Source organism: Zingiber officinale, chromosome 2A, assembly GCF_018446385.1.
Source record: "Zingiber officinale cultivar Zhangliang chromosome 2A, Zo_v1.1, whole genome shotgun sequence".
NCBI lineage: Eukaryota > Viridiplantae > Streptophyta > Magnoliopsida > Zingiberales > Zingiberaceae > Zingiber > Zingiber officinale.
In genome coordinates this window covers 85,351,471-85,374,710 of record NC_055988.1, presented here as the reverse complement: position 1 = coordinate 85,374,710, position 23,240 = coordinate 85,351,471, and the positions used below count along the sequence as shown (strand labels likewise).

Below are 23,240 nucleotides of genomic sequence, written 5' to 3'. Positions count from 1 at the left end.
GGGCGTATACTATTTCTAGCGTAGACCTGACCACGGTTCGGAATCGACGGTTCGACGGTTCGGAACCACCGGTTCGACGGTTCCAGGCAGGTCGACCCTAAACCTTAACCGCCCAAGACGGTTACGGTTCACGGTTCAGAACCGCCGGTTCACGGTTCGCCACGGTTCAAGATTAATATGTTAAAAAAAAATAAAAATTAAACATTAAACATTAAAAATTAGAAATTAAAATTTATTAAAAAAGGGCTTGCACTTATTTAAGTTGCCTACGTATCTCTTTAGGGGAATCAAAGTCCACGTAGTTCTTTTACATTTTTATCCTTTTACATTTTCATTCACTTCCATTTCCTGTTCCTGTTGTATTTGTTCCTTCAGTATCAAAATCTTCAACTTCGTCATCTGAAAGCTGCATTCCTTGGATTCTTTTCTCCGCTTTGGTCCAATCGTCCAGTAATGCTTGGGCTTCCAATGAGTTGGGAGACAAAGTTAATCGTCGTTCATCTAATATGTTGCCGCCGGCACTGAACGTCTGCTCCACAGCAACAGTTGACACTAGACAAGCTAAAATTTCTTTTGCGATCACGGAGAGAACGGGAAAGCTTTGAGCCTTCTGTGACCACCACTTTAAGATATCGAAGTTTTCGCTATCTGCTTCATTAAAATCAAAAGAAGTCGTAAAATAATTCTCAAGTTCCTGTGTGGAACTTGAGGATCCTCGTGGACGTTTTGTCTGTTCTTTTAATAAGAGTTGTGCTTTTGTAAGTTTTAAATTACTACTAGTAGTTTGTTGAATTTCAGAAATATTAATTTGTGTTCCATATTTTGCATAATATTGATTATAAATATCATATAAATAAATTCTAACATTATATATAATATTAACTGGATTAGGGGAAGAAGAATCTTTAATTGAAATTAAAGCGTCATAATATAAAGTTAACATTTCTTGTAAAACTTCTAATTTAAATCTAGGATCTAAAGCAAATGTAATTAAATAAATTTCAGGAATTAAATAAAAATATTTTTCCCATTTAGTTTTCATAGCTAAGATGCAAGGAGATAAAGATTCATTATTAATATGTTCATTTAAAACTAATACTATATTAAAAAAAATTTCTAAAACTAATTGAGCAGTGAGATAATAAACACCGGAGAGTTGTTCGGTTGCATCATTAAATACTTTTAAAATTTCACAAATACTACTACAAATATTCCATTGTTGTGAAAATAAATATATATTAGTATTAGTGTTTTGTGCAAAAAATGAACATAATAATTCTTTATATTGAAATGAATATTGTAATAATTGGTATGTTGAATTCCAACGTGTTGGTTCATCACGTGGAAATTTTTTAGGTCTCATTTCATTAATTTTACAAAACCTACCCCATTGTTTCATTATAGATGGATGAGACCATAAATAAGAAATTGCAATTCTAATTGGTTTAATATAACTTTCTAAAATTTTTAAACCATCTTGAACACATAAATTTAAAACATGCCATACACAACGAATATGAAAAAATAAACCTCCAATAATAGGTTGACAAACAAATTTTAGATCATCTATACAAGCGGTATTAGAACTAGCATTATCTAATGATATTGAAAATATTTTATGAGTTAAACCATATTCTTCTAAAATTAAACATAATAATTGTGCGATATTATGAGCATTATGTGATTCATCAAAAACTCTATAAGCTAATAATCTTTTTTGGAGGTTCCAAGAGTTATCGATCCAATGGCAAGTCACACCCATATACGAATGTGTTTGCCAATGATCACTCCAAATATCGGAACATAAAGAAACTTTATTATCTAATTTACTAAATTCATCAGTTAAATTCTTTTTTCCTTATTTTACTAATTTTTTAATTGTACGAGTAAGTGTAGTCCTAGGAACACGTTTAGCACATGAATTAAGAGATTCTTTACAAAAATCTTCAAATGTGCATTTAGATCTAAAACTAAAAGAAAGATGTTCTACGGAAACAAATTTAGCTAATGATTCTCTTAATTTATTATCCGAATATAAAAATAAACCGGAATTGATACTACCGCTAGTTGAAGAAAATCTTGATAATGTGTTTGAGAACGGTCGAGTCCATATTCCGTCGGGTGCTTCGTTTCTACATGTCGTTTCAACGACCCATAGCCGCCGCCGACTTGAAATTTGTAGGAAGCATTGCAGTGTTTACATTTTGCACGCATTTCTCCCGATGGAAGAGTGACCTTCTCAAAATGTTTAGTAAAAATAGAAGACTTTAGAGGAGGAAGTTCCCGAACCTTAGAAGTAATTGCATCGGTACTCCCTTGTGTTTCGGGTGTCGGATTCAGAAGATGCTTGATCTCATCATTGGTGGATTGAATGTTGGGGTCCTCCTCCCGCGGATTCATTATTTGCTTTCCCTTCCGAGCTCGAGATGATGCACCTCCGCGGCCTCCTTCCATTGTAATTGAAAATTGAAAACGAAAGCGTGTAGAGATTAGAGAATACGAAAATGAGATTAAGAGTAGAGAAGATGTGTGTGAAAAATGATGAAATGAGCTATCTATTTATAGAGTTTTGATAGTAACGGACACTAAATCATAGCCATTGATCAAAAAACGGTCAAATGATCCTAACCGTTGAAAAAAATACCCAAAAAACCCTCCCAACGGCTATGAACTGCCGGTTAACCGGCGGTTCAAGCAGTTAAAAAAAAAAAAAAAATTGCGGCTGAACCGTCGGTTCAACCCGCTGGTTAACCGACGGTTCAACCCTCCGGTTAACCGACGATTCGCCGGTTTTACAATCAATGAACCGGAACTGGCCCGACAACTTGCCAGGCCGGTTCCGATTTGACCCGGCGAACCGGGTCAACGGGCAACCGGCCCGTTGACCCAGTTACGGGCCCGGGCCGGGTCCTGGCCAGACCCGGCCCGGGGTTGGGTCTATTCTAGCGTAATATTTATAAGTCAATTCTTAAAATGGTAGATCCGCTACCTTAGCGACCCTCCTAGTGCAGACCCCATGAATATGAAGGGAGGTTCATGCAGGTACACAGGCCATAGGCACATGACGGGTAAACCTCAGGTCATCAGTTCCTGAGAATCGACCCTTAGCCATTACGCTAGAGATACCTTGCGTCCACCGTCTACGCTACGCCCTGGGGGCTTATGGGTCAATTCTTAAGAATTGACTACTTGTGGTCATCCCACCATGCACTTAATACCTATGTATCTGCATTTATCTCCCTCCATATCTATAGGGTCGACACTAGGAGGGTTGTTAAGATAGCGGATCTATCTTTAAAGGAAGATTTTTTTTTATTATTTTTTAATTTTTTAATAAAAGGATGAAAGTATAGTGTGTTCTTAAAAAATTTTGAAATCAAATTCTGCAATTGAGATGACTCGAGACGCTCGATCATTTGAGGTGCCCTAAGTAATTCTAAACATCCTGAATCATCTCAACAGTGGAAATCAAACATGGAAATGAGTCGGAGAGTATATATATATATATATATATATAAATGAATACTATCTTGCTCATCTTGGATGAATGACCATCGTGGGAGATCGTGTATTCTATTTTATTATTTTTACTTATGTTTATGTCGTTTAGGATGCTATTTTTAGGATTTAGGGTTAGATTATATATATATATATATATATATATATATATGCACTTACTCATTCTTTTTATTACATCAGGTGTGTTTATTTTTTTTATTCCAAATGAAAAACTTTATATATAAATATATAAAAGGTCTTGAGAGATCATCATGATATGGTGGTCCTCTGAGTTTTTTAGTTTTATCTACTTGTTCATAGCTCAAAAATAATATACTATTTGTTCTCTTTTGAGTAATGTTTTTCAATCTTTTTCTCTATGCTCTTCATGACAATAAGTTTGCACAATACTTACCGACAATATTCTGTTAATTATAAAGAAGTAGATGTGAAAAAGCAATAAGAATTTTATAAACAATAATAATTATATTTTAAACTTGATATATAAAGGCAATGATGCAACTATTGTCGTTTAGCTTAACTATAAAAACAACAACAACATACACGGATGAATCGACTAGATACGCTTCTATCCTATCAAATCTATGGTGATCATTATAGCTTGTAGTTTGTGCAGTTAAACAGATCAATCTATGGTGGCCGACCAATAAGAAATCTATCATCTGGTGAGGGTAGGACGGTCTAAAAAAATCTCTAATCCAATTCAAGATAGATTATAGGTTAGATAGTATCAAAAATATAAAAAAAAAAGATTGAAATCTTTAAGTTGTGATTTAAGTGCATCAAACCCACTAGTCCATTAAATTTTTTACTTTAATTTTTAAATTTATTTATTTTTTCAACCTGCAGTCCTGCACACTAACTAACATGAATCACAGGATCAGTTCGCCTGAACCCACTTTAAAATAAGTTTATAAAATTTTGATTCAATCCACTTAAATTGGACCAATTCTACAAGTTCAATCCAAATTGATATCAGACTTATAATTTGTTGACATGCAAAGGTAGATCTTACATCTAACTCCCTGAGTTTTTCGGCTGAACAAAGCATTAAAACATTTATTAAAGCATTTATTAGGCAATAGCTCATCCTTATAAAATGGCTCGAATTCTTTAAAACCATTAACAAAATCTTAAAATAACTATCAAAGTTATGGGCAAAACTCATTGATGGTTATTTTAGATTTAAAAAGTCAAAGGCGCACATTTTATTTCAAAGATTTAAAAGTATCCCTTGACTTTTGCATGAGTTGTATAAGTTGCATGGGGCTATTGAAAAGTTTTGACAACTCCCTTGATGGATATTTCAATGTCAAAATCAACAAGCAACACACATTTTGGAACTTGCAAGAAGCCCATCTTTTACTTTTTTTTTGTCTAGTTCAACAAACAAAAATCATAAAAAAAAACCAAAAACAATTTAGTCAAAACCCTATTACATAATATTATTTTATACTTTAAAAAAAGATCAAACAAGAGATCACTTTGCAAGGCGTTTTCATGTCAAGATAAGATTGGACAAAATAAGCCACTTTCATAGCTTGCAAGTTAGGAGTGACATCCACCAGCATTTTATACCGAAAATAATATAAGAGAACAACCTGATGCATAAAACTCCAGTCAATACAGATCGCAAAGAAAGATTAGATTGCATTGGGTTTATTGTCCGCCACTTCACTGTGTATTTTGCTATTGCCACAATTCAAACCCGTCACTTCAAAATGATATGAAAACAACTACATTATTACACCAAAAAATTTCTCTTTTATTATATTGTAAATAAAATGAAAAATGAAACAAGACCATTTGCCCTATTAAAGCTTCAAGGTAACCATTTCCACTTCTATATAACTTGTATGACGATTATATGGCCACTAAAGAGTTTTAGACAAATGACTTTCTGAATCAAAAACAAACTTTCTAATACCCTTAAGTGGCAAAGAGCTCAGTTGTTCACTTTCTTATCATCAAGTAGAAGCATATAAAAATCTTTTGTTAATCCGATACATTGGCTACTAGAACGCTAGCATACATGACCCAGAAAATTAAGCATCTCGTACAAATCATACGTCTAGATACAAATAGTTAAGTTGAAGTTGTTTTATTGCTCTCAAAGACAACATAAAGAGCTGGGTCACAACTGACGACATACTCTTCTTCCAAACTATATCCTATAACTTACAAAGATTGTAAAGAAAACAAAAAAAATGGGTCCAAATCAAAAGTTTAAAGTTATCTTCTAACTAAAAGATAGTAAATTCACAAATTGAAACATAAACCATAAAGTTGTCTTTGAAATGGCTAGTTGGGCCCTGTACAAAAGGTGGAGGTTACGAAAAGCCAATTGATTTCTATATAAGTTAACCCATCCATGACCTCGAGATGTTTCGAAGTGGCAAAACTAACCGTTCACTTGCCTTTGCGGCGCTTTTGCAGTCCAACACAGTTGGGACAGTACCATTTGCCCTTGGGATGCTCTTTGAGCCCAACACACTCAAAATGAAACCATTCTATCTGGCACTACAGTAAAACAATATGCAGTTGTAGATCGAACCACTGCAAATGGAACAAAGAGCTTGGAAAGAAGGACAAGGATAGCATACACTGGGGTTGTCACAAGCAACCATGTTGCCGTAGCTAACTTGGTGGCAGACACAGTATCTGGGCTCGTTCGGATCCACAGGCAACTCCAACTCAATCGCTGGTTGTTCAGCTGCTAACCATGATCTGTAGCCAGACAAGGAGCATCAAGCAAATGTTTGAAATTGTAAATTTGATTAATTTATGAAAGATAAAAAATAGCCAAACATGGAATACTTTTTACGACCCCCTCGGCCACCTTCACCCCTTCCAGATCTTGTGTTACCCTCAGCATTTGAGGCACCTGCAGCAGCAGCTGCTGCTGCAAGTTCTCGTTCTACCAATCAAAATACAAGAAAATAGTAATGCATTTGCTAGTTTAGACATGCAAACTTTCGCACATGCAAAACAAAATTTTAGTTAGCCACCTCGCCGAATTTCTTCAATCTTTCTCAAATATTGATCAAGTTGTTGGATGTGAGCATCCACCTAGAGTGAAACTGAGATCAGAATAGAGAATGATACTAATTACCTAGTCAAAGCCACGGAAAAGAATAAATAATACTCACCTAAACTGCTAAATATGGCAAAAAAGAAAGAAGAAAAAAAGCATGATAAAAAAGCAGATTGCAGCTGGTGTACCCGGCACTCACCTCGGCCAACAAAAAAAAATTAATGAAACGCCTTGGCTAATTTTTCAGCCAAAATGTTACACACAACAAAACTTATTAGGAAGCAGAGGCCAACCATTAACTTGGCAAAAATAATTTAAGAGCAGCACAAGAAAATGGTTTGACAAATATAAGTAGAGACCTGGCATTAGGTATATATATCAAGCTCACTCCCATAAGTACCAAATCCACTTCATTAGGTGGATATGAACTTAGAGAAGAAAAAAAATCACTGGAGAGGGATTTTGAATCCTCTCTACTGAGATAAACAAAGGAGAGCTTCTCGAGATATGAGCATTTCTCTCCCTCCCTGTGGATTCAGTATATAGGCTGTCAGTGTTTCAGTTCTAGATGGTATCAACCAAGGCAACCCGCCTAACTTGGAGCCAATGAAATTGTGTCAATGCAATAACAATTACCCATGCCAACATAGTACTAGAATTAATCGACGACCGAAACAATACATTTCAGAATGTCAACTAGTATTGACCGTCATTTTCATGATTTTATTCTCAAAATAAGTAAATACAATTGCACTAAGGCTGTACAATTTCTATAACAGAAATTAAACAACTTAATGTTTGGTGGTTGTATAACAAAAGTTTGAGACCCTGCTATTACCAATGTGAATAATTACATTATGTGGGGCCATAAAGAATAGGGCATGTACCATATCATATGCTTGAGTGGCCAAAGCCACCTTTTCATCAGCAATTCTAATGCAATGCTTCTGCTCGTCAAGGGCCTCATCTGAAAATTTGAATAGTGATGCATCAGGTTGAATGTTACCAGATTCTATTCTCCGTTTAATATCATTTATTTCTTGCTCACAGCGCTGCTCATTTTGCTGACGAACTCCTGCAAGAGGGATCACATTAGTACACAAATTAATCAATATTCAACAGAGAAATCAGTTACAGATTTGAGAGAAATTGCCGAAGGCCAGCAAATTTTCTTAGCATGATTTTAAGTACCTGTGTATATCAACATAGTGAATGATTCTATGGCTTTATGCCCACTTATATTAGAAACATGGTGTTGGCTTTAACAATTTACAGCTTCAAACTGCACCAAAGATATTAAAAATGTTCCTAAAGGTGTATTGTGGCCAATTGTCAAGCACAAGAGAAGCTAATAAGCTACTGCAAATTCATTTTTCTTGTCATGTTAAATGCCAAGTTCTGTTTCACATTCTAGTTATGTTAAATGCCAGATTGACTACTGTCAAGGCATCATCCCCCTAAAGGCAGATGTCATAACCAAAAATCCTAGCATTGGTTACAAAGGAAGGAACCAGCTAAATTTTTATTTTTGTAAAGTTTGGATTTGAACTCCATTGCATAAGTGAATTTTGAAGGGGAGCCTTGGCGCAATGGTAAAGTTGTTGCTTTATGATCAAAAGGTCACGTGTTCGAATCATGGAAACAACCTCTTGCAAAAAGAGGATAAGATTGCACACAATGGATCCTTCCCCGGACCCCGCATGACTGGAGCTTCGTGCACCGGGCTGCTCTTTTTGCATAAGTGAAATTTCCATCCAGATAAAATAGAAGCAGCATAAGGAAACCTAGGGAAAATTTCCCCTACCTTTTCTTTCCCTACCTCATTTCTACCAAAGAAAACAAAGAAAAAGTGACGCTGAGAAATTTATCACTTTATTTCTTTCTTGTTTTCCATCCCTCGTAAGAAATATGCCCACTCAATCACTGATTCAGTAGAAAAAGCAACAGAACAAGGAACTTAGATTCATTGTGCACACCCAACCGTAGTCAAAGCGCAAACTAATCTTGTGCAATTCAAAAATTGCTACCATCATATAGACCTCCTATATATGGTAACAATCTTGAAGAACTCTACTATGTCAAAAAAACAAACAATCAATATCTACCAGCACAATTTTGAATAATTTATGGAGAGTAATACCAAACAATCAATGAAGGGGAGTCTTAACGCAATGGAAAAGTTGTTGTCGTGTGAGCAAGAGGTTACTGGCTCGAGTCTCGAAAATAACCTCTTGCAAAGCATGTAAGACCGCGTATAATAGACCCTTCCCCAAAACTATGCATTGACGGGAGCTTCGTGCACCAAGTTGTCTTTTAATACTCACTTCCATGCAAAAAAGGATTTTTATATCAAGGGCCTATATGCATCATTGCATGTGGAAGCTGGCACCTATTGACTAGAAACCTGAGACATGGAACCTAGTTGGAGTTTATGCGTGTTCCACATCACAATCCACCTACAATTAAACAAGCAGTTACGATATTTTCCTACTTACAGCCACTGGTTTGACTTCACCAAATCTAGAATAGCGATAGTTGAGGAAAGGAACTTTACTTCAACATATATATTCATGTTTCTCATCCTAAATCACCAGATAATGAACTAAATGATTGATGTAAGTTAAGATGAACTTTTGGGTTAAATCTAGTCTATCCTTTAATGTTTTTGCTTGATTTTATTTTGATAATTTGCTGTGTTCAGGGATGAGTTTAGCCATTTGTGGTCAATAAGTTATGGCATTCACTGGTCATTAGTGCTGTCAAATATGCCAATCCGTAGCGAGGCGGGCCGACCCGTCATATGACAGGGTAGGGCAGCCCACCATCCTAGCGGATTGGGAAATCCCCAACCCAACCCAAAAACGGATTGCGGGTCAGCCCACAAGCTTGTCAAAAAATATAAAATAATAAAAAAATATATGAAAAAGTTTGGAATTTTTAAGTTTGAATTGTGGATTAGGCGTCAGTTTTCCACTTTTAGTCTTAACTTTTAGAAGATTTTTTTTTCTCAACCTGTGAGCCAACCATCGTTCGCCTTAAAATGAGTTGATAAAAAATTGTTTGGCGGAGCAAGTCAACCGGATGAGCCCAACCCAAATTGACGGCTCTACTGGTCATCCACATGTGCTTAAGGAATTAATGGTTTCTTATATGAGAAACAAGAAAGCTACTGGACAACACTACTATAGGCGGGCAAAATGCACAATTGAGCAACCTCAAAACTGTGTGACCCTAAAATGTGGGCACGCATTTTTATTAGCTAGCATATGAAGGGAGCCTTGCACAACGGTAAAGTTAATGCCGTGTGACCTAAAGGTCATGGGTTCGAGTCTCAAAAATAATCTCTTGCAAAGCAAGGCATTGGGAACCACGTTGACGGGAGTTTCATGGGCGGCCCTTTTTATCTATAAACACGTATATAAGCAATTAAAAATGTAGGCAAAATCAACTTCGTTAACCCTGAGTTGTAAAGTGGGGAAAATGAAAATGGACGTAAATACATATAAGAATTGCATTCTTTATAACATACCACAACAATGGAAAATATCTTAGTGAAAACACCACCAAGAGCAATCTTGTTTTATTCCATCAGTCCTATTTCATTCCATTTTCTTGACATAGTAAATGTAATCCTAAGCATGTGAGCTATTTAGAAAAGGTTACTATGCAATAGCAAAGCCACCATCGGGATACAATTGTTGCTGATTAGAATGATTATGGGCTATGGGCTGGATTTGGATCTCGACAAACGTATCAAGCCTTTAAATGAGGAAGATTGTAGTACCAAATAGAAAGTTATGGGCTAATAAATAGAGTTTATAAGATTAAATAAGTTACTATGAACTTGGGCATGTAAATTGGCATCTTAGATAAACTAGAGGGCAGATAAAAACAAACAGGAAAAAGTTCATGCATTTTAAATCTCATATATTAAAATTGATAGACAGTGTCACCAAGCCACTATACCATGATAATACATATCAGTTCATAACTCGTATGAAATATTGTCTTAATGTAAACAAGAATAAAAAAATCATACCTAATAAGCTTTTGTCTAGATCTCGCATTAGAGCATAATTGCGTTGAAGCATAGCTGGTACGGATTCAACACCTGGAGAAAACAAAGAAACACTAAATGAAAAGTGCGCAAGGCAAGCAAATAGGAACAAAATGAGGATTCTGATTCTTATATGCATCTGATCTTCTACTCAACACTCAATAAAGGTAATAAAAAAATTGAGTAAGAAGGGGAAACTTAAACCAAGAGAACACCTAATTAACATTGGCTAGTGCTGTTAAAAGTAAGCGGTGAGAACAGAAGAAAAAAATAGTTCCTAATTTTACAAAAAGCATATGGTATAAATTAAAAATAATATACACTGCTTTGTAGAAGTATGAAACAAGGAGAGAGAGAGAGAGAATATTTGGTATATAAATATAGATTCATTTTTATGCCAAATAGAGATAGATACCTTTTTTTTATCAAAGATAGTTTAAAGGTGTAATTTTATAAAAAAACAATAGTAAAGTTACAAAAATGAAGAAAACATTAATAGGTATAACTTAGCAAGAAAAAGGCAAGGACTAGTAATTATGTGATAATCTATATAGTCAATTATGTACAACGAAGGGGAAAAGAGAAAAACAAAATTAATTAAGAGATTAAGGTAAAATAAAGCAATTGGATCAAAAGCAGTAAAGGTAAGCTATAAAGAAAATAAACAACCACAACAATATTGCCATATTAAGATTGGTATGGTGCAACAATCCTTTGAAAGGCAACCTTAGACAATAGACATTCGGCTCACTGCCTAGTACCTAGGCAGTAGGTGGGCACCTAAGTGGTCCATATTAAAAGAAAATAGAATGCTGTTATCATTAAAATAAGTAACATATATCTAACAAAGTGCATTACACATTCAAAGCAAGTTTACAATTCCAAGTAAACAAGTGATAATTGATAAGTATCCACATAGCAATAACAAAACAAATCATATTTCACATTGCAGGAAAAAGGACATAATAATATAGCATAAAAGTTTATATACTCTTTAAGATTAACTCCCATTTTTTAGTTAGTATAACACATACCAATATCAAAATATGAATAGCAAGTGTCATGCTATAATATTAAAATATGGACAATTAGTGACACTACGAGCAAAATCAAGTAAGTTTATATCAATTAAATCTAGAGTCCAGTTTCTCTAGGAGGTGAAAAACTAAAAAAGTACTCATTAAATTTCTCATCATCACTCTCTTTACTTTATTCCTCACAATCAAGTGGGGTTGGCTAATTAGGTAACTAGAATTTTATTGTTATATTCAAGCCAATTGCTAAAAATGAATTGGTTTTGCTCTAATCAACCAGCCTGAGCCACTTAGATGGTTCACCTGAACAACGTTTTGAAACAGCCCTATAATGGAAACAACTTAGTCACTATGGGACACAGTCCTCTTCCAATTCTAGCGAGGTAGCTACCCAGACCGCAATGTGGTGCGACCAATGAAAAATCTAGTTAATGAACTTATATAACAAAAAAATGGGCTTCGAATCCAGAAGAGTACATACACACACATTCTCTAAAATCAACCGTGTATGTTGTTTGTTTACAAAACAAACTAAAGAGAGAAAAGGGTTAAGAATGTTATAGAACAAATATTAAAATAAAAACTAAGAGGGTATCTAAATTACATAGACAATAAATTTTTTAGAAATAAGAGTTTTGGATAACTTGTAACTATTATTTGATAAGATTAAAAGTGTCTTGAACAGTAATAGTTAAATGGGTGGAGCTTCTAAAGTTTGTGCTGATTAAAATGCATGATTAAAAATGGCTTGAAACCCAATAATTAAATGGAGTGGAGTTTCTAAAGTTTGTGTGAGCATGATCTCTCGCTTAAGTTAAAGTTAAAGTCTCATATCAAAGGACAATGAATCCTAGAATTGGAATCCATATAGTCATTAAAAGGCAATATAACTCATATCAGATTAAGAGGAAAACATATATAAAAGGAATAACTTAAAACATAAGAAATCATAGTTAACATATATTTGACCCTGTTTCTTACAATCATATATGCTTAATTAATACCATTTTCATCCCTGAAGTTTCAATATCTGACCCTTTTTTCTTTTATATGCTAGTTGCTAGATTGATTTTAGGTGATATAAGTGTTTGTTAGCTCCAAGTATCCATTAGGTCGGACAGTGCACTCCAGGAGTGGTATATAAGTTGGGGTTTGATCTATCTTCGTCCCATTTTAATATATTATGTACTGTTAGTGGACAAGAAAGTGCATTCTAAAGAAACAAAAACTTATTTGTTATTTTTCACCAAGCAAAAATATGAAGTTCTCTTTCATAACAAAGTGTGCGTCTGAATTGTGAAGATAATAGATATTAATCATCGAAAACATAATGAATGAGGGGCGGAAGGAAGAAACATAACATAACTAGTAATTACTTATCCAAAAATGCATCTTTCCTTCTATTTATCTATTTCTATCTAAAACTTAGACAACTACCTCGTACGCACTCCCCAAAGTGCCAGAAGATCACACAGAGTGTGTGTTTTACACCGAGCAAACAATACTTTAAAAAACTTAACTTCTCGATTACTAGTACTCATTTCAATATTGTTCATAAGATATGCACGGAGAAAGATGTTTTTGCGCGAGATATTATTTTAACCGAAGCACATCATTTTCGCAATAAAGATACAAGGCATAATTTTTACAAGGCAGTGAGGGTGCAGAAAAGAAGGCATGAAACGACGAAAAATCGAGGTGGAACAGAAACAAGGAAAGAAGTAGATGAGACCGGGAAGAAAAAAAAGAAGACGAGAGAACCAGTTGCACGTTTAGGGTTTCAGCTTACTAGCTCGGAAATCTTCGAGGAAACCCATTTCGGAAGACGATCAGGAAGCTGAATCTGTCCTTTCGCCAGAATCGCCGCTCTTTCAATTTTCGAACTGCGATTTTGGGTGGATTGCAGATCGAACTGTGTGCGTTTTGGGAAAGATCGATAAGGAGACCGTACCGCTTAAACACGTGATGGGAGTAATGGGCCGATCTGTAGCCCAATATGAAAGTCCATTAGGCCCACCCGGCCCATTTGCCTAAACGTGTTTATTTAATTAATGCCATATTTAATATAATTCTCTTTAAATCTCCAATAAATACGCTCGATAAAGATATTAATAATAATTTATATTTTGCACGAAAATATTTGCAAGAGCACGAACTACTTCTCACTGGCTTATCAATTCTCCCATGAGTGTACAGTGGTAAAATATTTAAGAAAATAAATACATAAGAGCATCATAATTTAAATTTTAATAAGAACGAATATTCTAGAACATAGAATGAATATTCTAGAACATGAAGAATAAAAAGAATAAAAAGAAATTATATTCCATTTTATAATGTAAATATTTAATGCATTTAAGTTTACAGATGCTTTTAAAAGGAATTTAAATTGCGTTTTAGGGTCGAATTGTTATGAATATCTAAGCGCACGTGAGGGCTGCGGCAGCCTCCTGGCCGAGCGGCACGGTGGCGTGGACCGAGAGCTGCGCCTCCCTCTCCACCATCTCGCGGCAGTGGTCCGCCGAGCCTCCCCTGCCCTCCGCCATGGTCTTGACGAACGCCACGAACCTCCTCCAGTTGTCCTGCTGGAACAGGTCGGGCCCCATCCGGAGGTACGTGAAGGCCGCCATCTTCTCCGAATCCCCGGCCGCAGCCTTCACTATCTGCTCATGCGCCGTTTCGTCGTACCTCGGCAGCGCATTCTCGCCTGCCAGCTCCACGCCGGCCTCCCGCGCTGCCGCCGCCACCTGCCTGACGAGCTCCTCCGGCTGACACGCCGCCTCGCCGGGCTGCTCGCCGTCGCGCATCTCCACGCAGGTGAAGTTGAACACGGCGCCGTGCCGGCCCAGCATGCGGGCGATGGGGAGGTATCCGTCGCGGTAGCGGGTGTTGTAGTAGCCGGCGGTGAGCTCGGGGGCGTGCGACCGGGTGGCGTAGTGCCAGTGGATGCCGGCCACCTTGACGGAGATCTTGACGCCGGTAGAGTCGAATACAGAGGTGGCGGAGGAGACGATGCGCTCGCCGTGATCGAGGAGCATCTGAGAGTACCAGGACAGAAAGAACTCCCCGTAAGCCCCGTTCCAACCGCCGTCGTGGCGGAAGAAGGCGGTGTCTTCCGGCCAGTTGTTGTAGCCGCCTGCGTCGGAAGGCCCGCCATGGCCCCACTCCGTCTTCCCTGCCGCCTCCGCAGCGGTCTTCAGGTTGTTCAACATGTACTGCAAGCATCGAAAGAATTCCTCCAAAACTTCAATTTTTAAGATCAATCAAATCGAGGAACAGAGAATTTTCACATCGCTACCTTATCGTAGCATTGAAATGCTCCGATGCCGGGGAATTTCCAGGTGCCGTCGGATTCGGGGTACGACGGGTACCTCAGCTCGCCTGCAGGACCCATGCCCACTTGAATCTCCTGCATAGCAAAACATAATTCGAATTAAATCCCTAAAAAACAGATCTTTTAATGGATAGGCCGATCGATTCTCCGGAAGCTTACGATGATGGTGGAGCCGATGAGGTGGGAGAAGCGGTGGCGGAAGGCGCGCATGAAGTCGGCGTAGCACTGGACGGGGGAGCGGCCCTTGAGGACGGGGAGGGCGTCGCAGCCGAGGGAGAGGTACTCGGGGTTGCGGCGGCCCCATTGGTCGGTGTAGGCCAGGTCCGGGTCCTTCTCCATTTCCTCCAGAACCCAGTCTGGCAGTGGTATTCTGCATCATTCCAACAAAATTTCTTTTTTTTTTCTTCTTCTTTTCATTAGATCGGAAAGACAATAATTTTTCAGAAGAAATTGTGTTTCTAAGAAGTAAGTAAAGAACAGGGATTCATCCAAAAAGAACGGAAAAATTTTGGCTAATTTTGAGATCGAAAAGAAAAGAAAAAAAAAGGGTTCGAAACTGATTTAGAAGCGGAAATTGCAGCTGAAAAAGTGAAAAAGGAAAGGGAGAAAGGGGGGAAAAGGGCGTACGTCACGCTGTCGCCGACGTTGCCGCCGCATTGATGGAAGGACATGACGGCCTGGACCTTGAGCCCGATCCGGGAGGCCATTTCCATGAACTCGTCGTAGCCGCGCCAATCGTACTCTCCCGGCCTCTCCTTCTCCACCATCCCCCACCACACGTCGACCATCACCCCCTCCACACCGGCGTTCTTCAGCGCCATCAGGCTCGCGTTCATCGCCTTCCTACGGTTCAGCCCCCCGCCAGGCCTCACTGTATCCAACGGCATCATGACGAACACGGGAACCCCCTTCACCGCCCCTCCCCCGCCAAGGTGCTCCCTCACCTCCGCCTCCGGCAGCTGCGCCACCTCCGGCACCACCGGCGAGTCGCACACCGCCGACAGACCGAGCAACGCGGTCGATCCTCCCGGACAAGCTGCCGGCGCTGTCTCGATCTCCGCCTGCCCAGCCCCGATCTGGATCCGGAAGCGTCGGTCCACCGCCTGGGGCTTCCAGACTGACACCGGCGCGGAGTGGGGATCCGCCCTCGCCGCCGACCCCGTCTCCACCATCACCATCGGCGTTCCCCGGAGAGTCCCGACCTGATGCGCCAAACTGAACGCCATTCTTATTCAAATCTGCGCGCCCTCTTCTTCTTCTCGACTTTATTCAATTTCCTTTATTGGATTCGATCGACGGCGAGGCGGTCCTGAATTTATATCCGGAGACGTCGATCGCCGCTCCGCCACGTGCCGCGCTTGAGGACGACCAAATATAGCCAGCGCGTGTGGGGCACGGCTGGTAAACCCAATCGATTGCCTCCACGTTTATGGCTTAAAACCAGGGGCCCCATTCAGGCCACGTGAGGCTGTGCAATTCCGTAAGTCAAATCAGCCAACGACTCCGTGCTATTTAAATTAATAAATAGTATTAAAAATTAAGACTAGCTATTAATAGGACTTTTTAAAAAATAATAAATAAATAAAATCTATTTTAAGTCGCCATTATTCCTTTTATGGGGCATAATTTAAGTTTAGTCGTTAGATATGGTCCTTACTTTGGAGTATAATGGAAATAAAAGAAGCTTTTTAGTTTGTGGTTAACTAATCACTAACTAATTATACAGTCTTTTGAAGGACAATATTGTTATTAAAAAATAATAAATTTTTATTTAATTAATTTGTTTAATAAATATATTTTTTAGCTATTTACTATTTTGGATAAAGAACAGATATTAATGTGTGGTGATTTAATTAATTATATGTATATTAAATAAATATAAATAAATTTTTATCAAGTTGGATATTAAATTTATTTATGAACGATGAGTTTATTTATAATTTTATATATAGTGTTAGGGATGATAATTTTCTCAGAACCCAATGAAAGATTTGATATTCAGTCCGAATAAAGAAAAGTATGGAAGGACTATCGATAATTCGATATCCAGCCTGAATGCCTAATTAAATCCAAAATTGAATAACTATTTTTCTATTGTTGATATTAGGAGCATGCTATATAGATATTTAATTTAATTTTTAATTATAATTCTATTTTTTAATATGATGTTAATTTTAATATGTCTTGAATGATAATAATGAGATAGAAAAAAAAATATTAGTATAAAAAATATCTGATTTTTTAATAGGTATAAGTATGGAGATGAATATTCGATAATCGATAGATATAGATATAGAGAATATGAAATCTAATATGAATCCCACTCATTATCATCCATAACATGGTATAAATTTTATCCCTCTATTTCGACAATAAAAAAACATGAGAGATAAAATGATGATTCAAACAGTTCATGGACATTTCACAATAAAAGTAAAATATTTTTTAAAAAATAAATTCTTGTCACCTTCAAACCAAAACTAAGATCATTTCTTTGCCCCCACGAGCTATGAATTAACATAGTTAGTTCATACAAGAATATTATTATCAATAGACCTATGATCAATTCTCAATTAGTATAAAATATCCTATTGATTACCTTAATCCGTTCTTGTATGTGTTGTTATTGTTAGACAAAGTCCCTCATAATTTACTTCCCTTTCGGACAGTGAGAAGCCACCCAAGAGGGATCACCAAGGTGATGATTTCATCTTTCGCTACCAAAATATTTTTTAACTTTTAACTATCCTCAGGACGTAGCACAAACAATGAACGCATGACATCTCTAGCGTAGTGACGAGAGGTTGATTATCAAAAACTAACAACTTAAAATTTATCTCACAATGTGTCTAACACTTATATATTTATATTTACCTCTCTCTATATCTATTGAGCCAGCACTAGAGGGACCGATAATATAGCAAATCTACTTTATAATAGCTTTTAACCAGAACAGGATACTTTCTCAAATAATAAAGAAGTAAAGCATCTCAAGTCTATCTTCACGCAAGGACTAAATTTACGAACAAGACTGGAAATTGAAGAACATTGCCAGTGGTTCGAAATGACTAAGAAATGATAATCAGATAAAATACCTAGATGACAACTTCAGGCAAGCATGTCCACAAGTTCAATGTGTTGTAAAGGAATGAATTTGCTTTTCCCCTAAAGAACAAATTGAAGAATAACAACATTCTTAATTATCTTGTAAAGTTGTTACAGAGAATTACTAGGAACTTCAAGTTGTTGGCCATGGCTGCGAAAATCAATCCTTTCGTAGCAATGACGATTCGATTGACTGCTCCAACATTTGGCAAAATGGTATCTGAAACTATATACGTGCAAAAAGTATGCAGTGGAGAGAAAATCATGCTTCCATCGATTCACAACTACTTCATCCAAGATCTCATAAATCTGCTGCACTTCAGGATGGATTGTATCACTAGAATAAAACTGGTGAACCGTTTTTTCCACCTCGATCCAACTACATCTTGCCATTTGCCGCACTTGCTGTATCATACCTTCTTCCTTTGAGCTGCTTCAGTTCCTATAAAAAAAAACAAAGCAAATTTTAAGGAGAATAATTAACACAAGTATGAAAACAAGTAAGCTTGGTTCATATGATATAAGATACCAAGACAATCAGAAAATATGCAAATTCACATGATGTTAAATTAAAATTATATACCACAATATCCTTATTATGATTAATATAGAAACAATGTCTCATATTAATATAAGATTTTAATTTTCAATGGCATAATTGTAATCTAAATTTGAAGTGGTAAGGGCATATTTACACAGTTTTGCATTTTCTTTTTAATGTATACTGCATATTTTAAGCGCAACTCCAGTGGTTACAAATTTGGAGAAGACTTGTGCAGTAAGGAACTTTTGTTATATGCCCACATAAAATCTTGACGATCATAGTAAGATCTCAAGAAGAACGGTGAGCACTGTGCCTTTCAACTATAACACATGGTAAATCCCCAAAATAAAATTGCATCAAGATGATTTTGATGACAGTATCTAGACTAATAGTATCATTTCTGTGGAGACAAATCCATAAATATATGTTTTGAGAAATCAAAGATAAAATGTTGAACAAATCAACTTTTAATTTTCAACCTATGGCAAGTCTTGTTTGCTTTCCTTTTCCATCTTTTTTTTAATACCAGGACATATCTTCCTTCTTCATCATCATGCATTATGGAGTAGTAGATGATCATGATGCGCTTGGTTTTTAGGAATATTTATCTCTTCCTTATCAGTTTTCATGATTTAGGAGTTATATTTGAATAAAATCGAACAATTCTCATAAAATCGACCCATCTCAGCGGCCAATTCTCTTCTTGCTTCTTTAACACTCTGAGAGTTCCATGAATGGCTTGCAAGTCACAACCGTCTTTATTTGGGCATTCTTGACACAAATAGCAGCAACACATCCACCTACATGATAACAGCATTTAACTAGACAGAAATATGATACTTTCTCATATGATAGAAAATAAAGTAAAGCATCTCTTAAGTCTATCTTTGAGCAAGGACTGAGATTATGAACAAGATTGGAAATTGAAATACATTGTCTGAGGTTCTAAATGACTAAGAAATGATAATCAGATAAAATACCTAGATTACAACTTCAGGCAAGATATCAACAAGTTCAATGTGTTGTAAAGGAATGAATTTGCTTTTCGCCAAAAAACAATCAAAGAATAACTACATTGTTAATTATCTTGTAAGGTTGTTACAAAGAATTTACCAGGAACTTGAAGTTGTTGGCATAACAGAAAATGTTGGCCATGGATGCGAAAATCTACCCTTTCAAAGCAATGTCGATTCAACTGAACACTCCAACATCTAGCAAAATGGTATCTGAGGCTATATATTTGCAGAAATTATGCCGTGGACAGAAAAAATCATGCTTCCATCAATTCAACTAATTCATCCAAGATCTCATAAATCTGCCCGCTTCAGGAAGTATTGTATCACCAGAATAAAACTGGTGAACCCTTTTTTCCACCTAGATCCAACTACATCCTGGCAAATTCTTTCCACCCAGTTGATTAAGTCTCTTTCTGACATACCCAACATCTTCCCATTTGCCACACTCAATGTAAATTTGCGAGCATGAAGCCATAGTCCACACTCTTAGGTTCGAGCTCAAGTAGCTTCCTCGGTGCCAATTCAGCCAAGTCCTTGGCACCATGAACCCTGCAACATTGAGCAAAGAACCCCACACAACCTCATCAGGCTCAATTCTCATATCCATCATTGATATCCATTGCAACATGAAACCTACCAGCCCGGCTAAGAAGGTCTATGGCACAACCATAATACTTGATCTCGGGATCAATTGTATAGTCTCCAGTTATAGAATTCAAGTAACCAAGCCCTTCATCCACCAATGCTGCATGAGTACAAGCATTCAGAAGCCCCATAAAAGTGACTTGATCAGGTTGAGGACCCTCTTGTTCCATCTCACAAAAGGTTTCTATCGCCAAACTGCTATGTCCCTGTAGAGCCAAGGAATTGATCATGGAATTCCAAGATGTAATGTTCTTCTCAGACATTGTAGAAAAAATCCACCTTGCTTTCTTCACATTGCCACATTTGCTATGCATATCAATGTGCGCATTGCAAACAAAGGGACTATCTCCCATGCTGTTTTTGAAGACATACCCATGGAGGGATTTCCCAAGCCTGAGCATACCAAGGTGTGCACAAGCGGAGAACAGGCATGATGCAGAAATCACTGCCATTGACGACCATCTCCAAACCATCCTGGAGAAGAATGAAAGCACCTCAAAGAAAAGACCATTCTGGTTGCACCCAGAAATCACTGCATTCCAGGCAGGGACATCCGTATCAGGCATTTCTTCAAACATGAAGAGGGATTTCCCCATCTGCCCTGTTCGCATGTACCCGGTGAGAAGAGCCATCCAAGACACCACATTTCTCTGAGGCATTTCGTTGAACATATACAGGCAGCATTGGTGTCAGAGAACCTGGAGTAGGAATCAAGGAGCGCGGTGCGCGCGACAGCGAAGTCGTGGAATCTAGACTTGGAGAGGAGGGAGCAGGCGAGGCGGTGGTCGGAGCAGAATTTGAGGATGGAGGGATAGATGAACTCGTTGGGGCGAGGGGCGGGGCAACACGGAGCATGGCAGCGAAGAGGCGGAGGACGGCGGGGGAGTCAGGGCCAGGACGGGAGGCATAGGCGGAGATGAGGGTGGAGTAGAGGAAGACGTTTGGAGCGAGGAGGGAGTCGAAGATGAGGCTGGCATAGGGGATGCCCGCAAGGACGAGGGCGGAGAAGCACAGGAGCTTGAGGGCGGAGAACTGGGTGCATCCGTGGCCCGGGGAGAGGAGGAAAGTCTGGAGCTGCTTCAGATGGTGGAGGGTGGTGCAGCGGTGGAGCAGCGAGACGTGGTGGTCGTTGATGGAGAGGGCCGCCGGCGAAGGGGCGGTGGAGCATGGCATCGTCATGGTTGGAAATGGAGGTCCGCTGAGGTCTATGGGAAATTATCAAAATACCCAGGCTCAAACAATTTTTACTAAAAACCCCAGAATTATAATTAATATCAAAATCCTCTGCTCACTGAGTTGATCCACAAGCAATGTCATCGGAGAATTCAAATGTAGTTGTTCAAAGGTAAATCCTTTCCTCCAATCAACATGAAAACACAAGAATCATAATAATATCCTTCTGCAATGCTATCTGAAGAACAGTTACTTCGGAAGCAGTATGCGAAGATTAAAAGTTCAAAAGAGGCATGTAGAACTAGAATTGAATTGACGCGCTTCGATCAGAAAAACACGGAATTGAAATTGTATACTAGTGAAAATTCTGCAACCATGAGGATTTACAGAAAGCTAGCTTACAGGGAGAAGAATGGAACCCATCGGAGAGATCGACCTTGATGGGGGACTCATCCAACACGAAGTCCGTGCGCCACTCGCCCTCCTCCTCCTCCTCCTGGAGCTTGAGAGAGATGTCTCGGATGGGGACGCTCTGAAACTCGCCGATCTTGTCGCGGAGCCGCTTCAGGGGATGATAGCCACCTTCTGCTGGATCTTTTCGTCGGTCTGGAAATCGAGTCTCATCCTCGACAAGTAACGCCAGGAGGACTTCATCACCATTTTGGTATGGTTGTACGGACGCAGCCAATCTCGGCGGAGGTGGCGATGAACTCTACTTCTCTGGTGGCGCCGCCGCTTCCGCTCGTGGAGACGGGCGTGATTTGTGGAGGGGGCAATAAATCGGATCGGACCGACGTTAGGGTTATACAAGTCAAACAGGCCGGACACCAAGCACGATCTATATCATGTTGGGCGAGCCGAGTCACAGGCGGCTCAGCCCATTTTACATCTCTAGTTTGGGTGTCATTCTAACCCAACTAACTCGAGTTCGTATTAAATCGAATCTTCCAAATTGAACCCGATGTAAATTAGTGTTAATTCATCCGTAATCTATTGATTTCTCGTAGGTCAATATTACAGGATATACCTTTTTTTAATGGATGATAAATTTAAGAATATAGGCAACATCGAGGGGTAATCAGGAGCACTTTTTTATTTATCTAATAAACCTTTGATTTAAGGTGGTATATAATCATAATTATGTGATTAACAATAATTATTTAATATTAGTTATTAGTTAGGGATGTTTGATTCAATTTAGGTGACCAAATAAAACTTAAAATTTATATGTTTAGAGGTTTTAATATATAACCTAACATAATATTTTATTGTATTAGTTTTGGTTCAGTCCTAAATGATGATATTCTATGTTTGACAAAATTAAAATTATAATAAATCTTAATTGATTGAAATAAATTTGAGATTGTTTTCCATTATTATCATTACCCCCGATAAATTCAACGGAAGTGTCTGAATATTGAGTTTGAGTGCTAACTTAGTGAAATGTTGTTTGAATAATGACTTGGTAAATATATTAACAATTTGATCTTCAGTGGAGATGTAAGAAACTAAAAGTTGTCAAGTCGCCGCATGCTAATGAACAAAATGAAAATCAATCTCAAAGGATCTCAGATTCTCTATCTTTATCGGCATACATAATTAGCAAAGCTCCACAACCTGATCAACATAATTAGTCCTCTCCCCAACATGGTCATTAAAATCAGATTGGAGGTTTCAGAGGCCGAGGTCGAGGTTGAGGTCAAGGATGCTGTCAGATTTGCTTCAACTATGGTCATTATACTATAATATCATGTTGAAACTAATAGATGAAGAAAAGAA

General features: G+C 38.0%; 2 protein-coding genes and 1 pseudogene across 5 annotated transcripts; all 3 read right to left on the bottom strand.

The window, feature by feature from the left end:
* Positions 1-5,604: 5,604 nt before the first annotated feature.
* LOC122041403 (PHD finger protein ING1-like) lies at positions 5,605-13,561 on the bottom strand. Of its 4 annotated transcripts, none has more exons than XM_042601064.1 (8): positions 13,434-13,561; positions 10,593-10,664; positions 7,441-7,628; positions 6,528-6,588; positions 6,328-6,436; positions 6,123-6,246; positions 5,926-6,039; positions 5,605-5,831 (listed from the first exon to the last, which is right to left on the bottom strand). In XM_042601064.1, exons 1-7 carry the CDS (start codon positions 13,459-13,461, stop codon positions 5,929-5,931), a joined length of 693 nt encoding a protein of 230 aa, XP_042456998.1. In that variant the 5' UTR covers positions 13,462-13,561; the 3' UTR covers positions 5,605-5,831; positions 5,926-5,928. The 4 variants fall into 4 exon arrangements, with proteins under 4 accessions (XP_042456998.1, XP_042457000.1, XP_042456997.1 ...); XM_042601066.1 differs by having other exon boundaries at positions 5,605-6,039; positions 7,441-7,520; positions 7,602-7,628; XM_042601063.1 differs by having other exon boundaries at positions 5,605-6,039.
* Positions 13,562-14,064: 503 nt separating this feature from the next.
* On the bottom strand, positions 14,065-16,204 carry LOC122043767 (beta-amylase 1, chloroplastic-like). Its single transcript, XM_042604349.1, has 4 exons — positions 15,606-16,204; positions 15,138-15,348; positions 14,943-15,053; positions 14,065-14,859 (listed from the first exon to the last, which is right to left on the bottom strand). The coding sequence occupies exons 1-4, from the start codon at positions 16,202-16,204 to the stop codon at positions 14,065-14,067; spliced, it is 1,716 nt and encodes a 571-aa protein (XP_042460283.1).
* Positions 16,205-18,033: 1,829 nt separating this feature from the next.
* LOC122041402 lies at positions 18,034-22,257 on the bottom strand (annotated as a pseudogene).
* Positions 22,258-23,240: the final 983 nt, after the last annotated feature.

Coding starts and splice junctions, on each gene's coding strand:
- LOC122041403 (XM_042601063.1), bottom strand. CDS start 13,461: ATGGGTTTCCTCGAAGATTTCCGAGCTA. Junction 6,589..7,440: donor CCACTCAAGCATATGATATG/GTACATGCCCTA, acceptor GTTTCACTCTAG/GTGGATGCTCACATCCAACA. Junction 6,040..6,122: donor TTGCTTGTGACAACCCCAGT/GTATGCTATCCT, acceptor GTTTTACTGTAG/TGCCAGATAGAATGGTTTCA.
- LOC122043767 (XM_042604349.1), bottom strand. CDS start 16,204: ATGGCGTTCAGTTTGGCGCATCAGGTCGGGACTCTCCGGGGAACGCCG. Junction 15,054..15,137: donor TCATCGGCTCCACCATCATC/GTAAGCTTCCGG, acceptor TTTGCTATGCAG/GAGATTCAAGTGGGCATGGG. Junction 14,860..14,942: donor CATTTCAATGCTACGATAAG/GTAGCGATGTGA, acceptor CGATGCTTGCAG/TACATGTTGAACAACCTGAA.